The sequence below is a fragment of the Protobothrops mucrosquamatus genome, unplaced genomic scaffold (assembly GCF_001527695.2).
Source record: "Protobothrops mucrosquamatus isolate PMUCROS unplaced genomic scaffold, P.Mucros_1.0 scaffold1337, whole genome shotgun sequence".
NCBI classification, from domain to species: domain Eukaryota; kingdom Metazoa; phylum Chordata; class Lepidosauria; order Squamata; family Viperidae; genus Protobothrops; species Protobothrops mucrosquamatus.
Window position 1 is genome coordinate 195,858 of NW_015387535.1, and position 7,751 is coordinate 203,608.

The window sequence follows — 7,751 nt, forward strand, 5'->3', positions numbered from 1 at the left end:
CTAGATGCCTGGCCTAAAAATGAATGCATTCTTTGTGTAAGATAATGTTCTCAAGCCAGTATCTTATATTTGAGTTTAACTAGAAATCCTCAAACTCGTATCCCATCTAACATAGACAATGCTGCTGAGAAGCATAGAATTTATAGTCCAATCATCCTCATCCCCTGGAAAAATAGAACTGTTTCATGCCCTAGATAACACCGTATCTATGTGGAATGTGTTGTAAAGGTAGTCCTTGACTTATAGTTTCATCATGACCATTTGAAGTTAGGCTGGACTTCAAAAAAGCTACCTATTGCCTATCCTTGAAGTTATGACCACCACACACACACCAGTCACATGATTTCATTTTGGGCGCTTAGCAACCGGCTCATGTTTACAACTGACTGCAGCATCAGACAGTCATGTGACACAATTTGAGACATTTTACCACTTTCCAGTAGAAAATGGCAAAAAGCACCCACTGGATATACCTAGTGATGTGATTCACTTAACAACCACTTAACAACAGTGAATTTCTCTATGAACATCATAAAAATGGTCATAAAATTCAGTTCAGTCACATGGTGTCTCAACTTACTATTGTGACAACTTACAACTATACGGAGCCCACATTCCGGTTATAAGTCACAGACTACCTATATGCTTTTTTTTTTAACATAGAGGATATATTTGTACAATATATTTTTATACTGGTTAACCTAACCATAGTTTACTCAATTCAGTTTTCTAAAACTTGATAACACATGAATCTGTCCTATTTCTGGATATTAGGCTAAAATATGTTGATTAGTTTTTGGTTCAGTGTACTTCAGTGTAATGTGTGAACATATTCAGAGTATGCGTTTTTATTTAGATGCGAAAAAAAATTCAGAACAGAGCTAGCAACTGCAATGCATCTTTTAAAAGAAATATTGAAAGTGCAAACTAGAAACTTGATTTAAAGGCATTCTTTATTTTTTCCTAACAATTCATGACTAAAACACCTTGATTTTTAAGTTAATACATCCACTCCACCTATAACTTAATATCACATTTTAAAAACCTTCATCAGTCTCTCAGTAGGAGACTACAAACAGCTGGAAGAGATGTTAACACAACAGAAATAAGAGTATCTGGCTGCTTGATCCCAAAGGAAAGTGGGACATGAGTACAGAAAGGTAACAGCAGAATAGTTGAAAGAAAAACATCTGAAAAAATGTTATGCTTGCATTATTCCTTTCTTCTGATATTTTTACACACACACACACACACACACAGGCACGACCAAAAGAATCCAACACCAAAGAATGCTCAAAATAATCTGCAACATTTGCTTCAGCCTGTTGAATATCAAATATCTTTTCCTCAAACAGGGGTTACCAAATACCTCAGTAGGTTATTTACAATTACTAGCACTTTGGAGAAAGAAAATGTTGTACAAATATAAATATTTTTTTAAATCAAAAACTGCTTTTAATTCAAATGTTATTGATCTTAGTACCATGCACTTTTAAGACTTTTAACTGCTGTGCCTCACAGAAAGTCTAAAATGCATTAGATTTGATAGAAATGAGACATCAATCATAATAACACCATGTATGTTGCACAAATATCATTCATGTGTTGCTTCTAACACAGCTGTGCAAGATATAAACATTCCTGAAATCACTCTTAATCTCAGCTTTCACATTTTACCGACAAGATTTACCATCTAATAGAAATACTGTTTTGTCTCAGAAGCAGCTCCAAGAAGATTTAGATCATAACAGATTCAATAAAATGCTGGATGATATAATTCAACAACTAACACAATGGCAAGAGATCATTCTCCAATCACAGAGAACAAGGTTGGTATAAAGATGGTCCTACATTCAATTCTTGCTTCTTTAATGCAAACAATTAGGCAGCAGTTGCTTAAATCTGCAGATCTGCTGCCAGTGATAAAATACAGACCAGAAAGACTAAGTACATCTTCTGTAAAATGCAATCCTGAATGGAATATCTGTATATATGCTATTTATCTCAACTCCCAGTGCTTTTCTTTTTTGCAAAACTTAGGCTTTCACTTCTCCTCAGTTCAAATACTTTATCCGAACTTAAGCAAACAGAAACCAAAAACATATTTTTTGATACTAGATTTTTTTCCGATGGGTCAATCTGTGAATTTTACTGAACTTAAGATACAGATCTCACCAGTTCCGTGCATGGAAGCAACCCAAAATAAACCAAAGTTACAGCAGATGGTTATAAATGAAATATTAATATAAAAATATTAATATTAATATAAAATAGTAAAATTGTTTAGTAATAAACAGAAAACTGCAAGACTGCAAAGGTCTATGCATGCAACACTAAGAAATCAATTTCTTCACATTCAATTAAAGTGGAAGAGAAGCAAAAACTGCACAGACGTATATAAAGCCAAGCATAGTATTCAACTCATTCTATGTGATTACATGCACCTGGTATGTCTCAAAATCATCAGTAAAACAAAATACCCTATATTGGTATTGTAGAGAGAGATATAAAATGGAATTTAAAAATGCATACTACATATTTATACAAATATCTTACAGCTGTCTAGACAAAAAAAATTCAATGTTTTATAAATGAACCACTTGAGAGCAAATACTATTTCTTCAAATGCATGAAGTAATACTGGGAGAGAGGAAAGAGGAGACACAGGACTGCTTGATCCATTTTAACTAGAACAAAAAAAAAAACCCAAAACCCAAAGTAGTAATAAAGATTAGAAGACTAAATGGATTTTACAGACATTATTCCAGCCTCACCTGACTTCTGTCTTTGTCCACTTTCTTAAAACATTTATTTAATGACAGATTATGCCTCACAGAATTTTTCCATCCAGTAGGAGCATTTGCAAAATAAGGGAAGTGTTCCAAAATCCAGTTGTATATATCCTTCACAGGAAGCCGTTTGTTTGGAGAGTCCTCAATGGCCATAAATATGAGGCAGCTAAATGAATATGGTGGTTTACAGTTAGGGTTCTGCTTGGCATCATAGGGCATGTCAGCATGAGCAGGAGATGGAGGGGTATCATCATCCAGGTCTTGAACTGGGCTAACACTTCTTAAGACAGAGTCCCCAAAACTTTTCAGCAAGTTCTTACTTTCATGTAACCAGTTCAAATTGGTAAGTTCTTCATCTTCTATGGGACCTTTTTCCAATCGAAGAGTAGGCAAAGAAAAATCTAAGTCTTCTTCATCCTGTAGAGTTTTTGATAGGTCACCATCTGTGTAACACTGGCTCAGTCCGCTGGAAATGGTAATTCCCGAGCCCTCTGGCTTCTTACTAGGAGGCATAACTGGACCCATTTAGTCTGAGGCTCCTAATAAAATAAAACCAAATTTTACAAGAAAAAAAGTTAGATAGATAAAAAGAAAATAACATTCAAACATTTTCCTAGTCTGCACTAGGGCCTTTTATGAAGTCTAGTGACTATGAACCCTCCCACCCACACATATCCAGACTGATACAAGCAACATTCAGAGAATAAGACAATGATGGAATTTTAATTTTTGCAATAAACATTATTGCATTTTTTGAAATACATTAATTTTTCTGCCTATAAACAACCACAACAAAAATAGGTTGGTGCCCTTTTAAAATAAGGCTGTCATGCTTTATCCATTCACTTGAAAAATAAACTAATGCTATCAATTGTACTTTCTCCCAAACAAGCATGTTAGTATAGACTCCACTATCACTGGTCATAAAAACTGTTACTGTTTGTAATAACCATACAAAATTGAGAGCTTAAGACCAGTTGCTTCATGTTAATTTCAGCTGTTTCACTTCCAGTGTGAACACAGCCATATTATAATTATAGCCTCTCTAACTTTGGCAAAACACACAAACAGGCAAAACTCCATGTTTACACACACACACACATACACACAAACATTTACAACCAAGCATTCACTTAGCTTCCCAAAGAAACTGCAACAGAATTTGTGGTATGCATTCAGAATTAAGTTTCAGTGATCTAAATACAAGTTAGAGAAGCAGAGAAAAGATGCATATACAGAAAAAGAATTCACCCCCACAACGACAAATTTAGCTGAAATTACAGTAAACACTGAATGTGATAAGCATGACTTAGAAGAAAGCATGAACAGTGATGTCATACACTGATTAGTAGATACTGTTGTTGCTATACTGGGCTGAGAGAATAGTATGCAAAAATAGATCAGGCTAACCAAAGCTAGAAAATGTGTACAAACAAATGGCTTAACTATCTGATATTTGTTAGGGAAGTATTTGAGAAAGCATTACAAACTTATTAAACCTGAATTCCATTATCAAGATTAAGCAATCAAAGCCACATCTTAAGCTTTTTACTCTTTATCTGAAACAAGTTGATTAACAACAATTCATTATTTTGTCTATCTTCAATAGTATTCCATATATTATTGTCATCCTCAAGATACTGACCATCACTCCACATCATGGCTTAGGTCAATCAAGGCTTTTATGATAAAGTATAGGCTAAGTTGCTCGTGTTAGTTGTATTTCTGCCACATGCAAAATTCCATGCCACCTATAAAGATAATACTGGTTGCTTTGGGCACAGTTTGACAAATATACCACAAATATAATCAAAGTTCAAGCATGTTCATACATCACTATAAAACTAGGATCTCTAAATTAAAATAAATATATTTCTTTACAGAAATAGTCTATATTTGTTTAATAAGCCTTTTTAGCCGTTTGATGGAAATAAATTAAACAGCATGTATCCTGATTAGTACTTGGATGGAAAACCAAGTAGATAATCGAAAGCTGCATGTTGAAAAGCTGAATGTAAAAAAATCACAATAATTTAATAAGATATGACATATCAAAAATCTATGTAAAAAGACTTGATGCTGATGTTTCAAAACAGTGAAATAAATTACAAAAGAGGTCAGTAAGGTGAGTTAAAGAAAAAAACACAAAAAGAACAAGAACAAGATTCTTGGAGATAAGAGCTGAATAAAAATGAAACTGAAATATTGAAAAATATTAAAATATCTGAAAAAGTTAAATGAATCTATTTCATACCACACTGCTACTAACAAGAACATGTATTGATAACTCTTAAAGCAAAGTTCAATCATTAAAAAGAAAAATGTGATTAAGGTGTTCTTTAAAATTACATATGGAAACTACATATCTCTCAATTGAAAGAAGGGGGGGTAGATAGTAAGAGTACCCGGAAACATTGCTCAAAGAGGGTTTTCAATGCTGTTTTTCTTCACAATGCTGTTTCAGTGTGAAGAAATGCTGCCTAGTGAAGACATTCTTAGTACACTGAAACATGGAAGCACTGGGGAAGTAAGGGAGATTACTGCAACGTGTATCCCTAAAACATTAATCTCCCCGCCTTTAGTTGAAAGCAATGTAGCCAAATGCATTCAGTACAGAGAACTTATATCCCATGAGCAAGCTTTTAAATAGGAAAATTATATCATGGCTGACAACATAATTTAATTGCTCTGTTGCTATGACAACATGCTGCTCTCTTTCAGTTTAATTTGCTTACTTGCCAGCATTCTCCCAAAGGACTATATAATACCATCAATTTTCATACAAAAACTAGTGACTTCTAAGAGCTTATGATAAACTAGCAACTCTTTCCAATTCTATAGATTCAGGGTCAACTTCATGGTTTTCAACATGATCTGAGTTAATTAAAATTATAACCCACCAAACAATTTATGTCTGGATTAACCGCCACAGCCACTTTACTACATGTTTTAAGCATGTGTTTTTATTTATATTTTTATAGAGTAAAAGCCATGAAATACTACAGGGCAGACTTTGGATCATGGATTCTAATAATCAATGGAAAATATAAATAACTTAATGAGAAATGTTGCACATGACTGAAGGAGAGATTTTATTGAAATATGCATTATATCATGTACATTTCAACATCCACAGCTTGGAAACTATTAAGAAGTGCCTCTTTCGTGTGCACAAGGATAAGAGTTTCCAGAAGTGATGCAAAAGATAGCACGTTTTCATCCATTCTAGAAACGGGACCTAACTGAACAGTTTCAAGAACAAAGTTTGCAGCATTTCAGTTGAAAGAACAGCAGAGAATTTTGTAACTTAAGCTGAATTATGGAAAAGAGAAATTCTAGTTTAGATTTACATGAAGGAAAAAAGTAAACAGCAAAATAAATTTTAGAAACACAGCTGAGTTTTCCTCAACTGGATTCTAGCTCTAAAAGGAATAACTTTCCTGCCATTTTTAATTAACGAAATACAGGGGGTGTGTGTGTGTGTGAAGAATTCTAACCAAACAATTAGACACAAATTAGCAACAAATATTTTGTAAAGAAGTAGCTCTGTCAGATGTCCCCAGAATTTGACATCACTATGTGTAAAATCAACATTACTGTTGCTTGAGAGAGCCACTGTTTTTAATATTTAGAACTGTAAAAACTGAAACAATGTACAAAAAGGAAGAATTACTAGTTATTGCTGTTTCTCAAAATAACGCATATCTATGCAGTGACATATATTTGAAGACTACATTTGAATCGATATATATATATATATATATTAAAGAAATAACAAAACAGCAGGCCAATACTTTTAAGGGAAGAAGAGAGCAGTCAGGGAGACTGCACTTTGCCTACACTCCCTTCTGTACTTGTCAAAAACATTTGAAGGGGAGAAGGACGCCGCTGATTGGCTGGGATTCAAATCAATCAATAGCGTTGCTAGGCGACTGGAAAACTGCACTTATGTCTATACAGTGCCATTTGCAGCGAACATACCTTCAATGCTGGTCAGATATCTTAAACCTTGCATTGGCCTATCTTCTTCTACATCACGCCACCATATACGCCTCCCCCCCCCCAAGAGCTTACGAATCTATTTCTCTAAAAAAAAATCATTTCAAAAATTGGCCGTCTTCATGCTAAAACTCGTACTACTACTTAAAAAAACCAAACGACGGGATTTTAAAACTTAAGACTGAAAAAAAATGCTCCCCCCCCCCAAACTACAGGAAGCGATTGGAAGCGATCCCTGTCGCAAAAAGGAAAAAGAAAAAGAATAATTATTAGAGATGTTGTAAAGGTCGAGTTCGTCCTCCAACTCCCCCCCCCCTCCCCAACTTTAAAACACAATACCAACTCTATTCGTCAAGGGTCTTAGCAGTTAGAACTAGAGGAGCAGTAACAAAATTACACATTCGGGTCGTGCCTGCAAACTCTCGGTTCGACCCGCTTCACCTGACAACACAAATTTACATCCCCTTATTTCAAGACGAACAGGAAGTTGTTTTTAGACATTCCAAACTGATTTTTGCTGCGTCTTGCGCCCAATCCACCTTTTCTTGCCTCTCTGTGCTTTCCCCTTCTTCCTATTCCAATGCAGAGAATTCTTACGCAATCTTCCCAGCGAAGAAATGATAGTTGAAATCAACGGGAATCTACCCAGAAAGCAGAAAAGACAAAAACGCCCCGCCATAGACTCAACGCACGCAGGCACACGTATGTTTTTAAAAAAATCTAAACTTACCTGTCCTGGGTGAGTTCTAGATTTTCCCTGCCGCCTTGGCCGCGATCATGATGCAAACTTTTCATCCGATTGAACGAGGCATTGCTTCCTCCCCCCCCAGCCTGAAGCCAACAATGTGGCCAAAGGGAAAAAAAAGCGAGGGGAGCCCAGAGCCGAAAAGGAAATCTGAAGCGAGCATGGGACCCTGCTGCAGTTTCACCCCACACACACACACACACACACACGCCGCC

General features: G+C 35.4%; 1 protein-coding gene across 1 annotated transcript; it reads right to left on the reverse strand.

The window, feature by feature from the left end:
* Positions 1–1,824: 1,824 nt before the first annotated feature.
* On the reverse strand, positions 1,825–7,550 carry LOC107292388 (forkhead box protein N3). The gene is made up of 2 exons (XM_015821474.1): positions 7,522–7,550; positions 1,825–3,331 (listed from the first exon to the last, which is right to left on the reverse strand). Exon 2 carries the CDS (start codon positions 3,315–3,317, stop codon positions 2,760–2,762), a length of 558 nt encoding a protein of 185 aa, XP_015676960.1. The 5' UTR covers positions 3,318–3,331; positions 7,522–7,550; the 3' UTR covers positions 1,825–2,759.
* Positions 7,551–7,751: the final 201 nt, after the last annotated feature.

Coding starts and splice junctions, on each gene's coding strand:
- LOC107292388 (XM_015821474.1), bottom strand. CDS start 3,317: ATGGGTCCAGTTATGCCTCCTAGTAAGAAGCCAGAGGGCTCGGGAATT.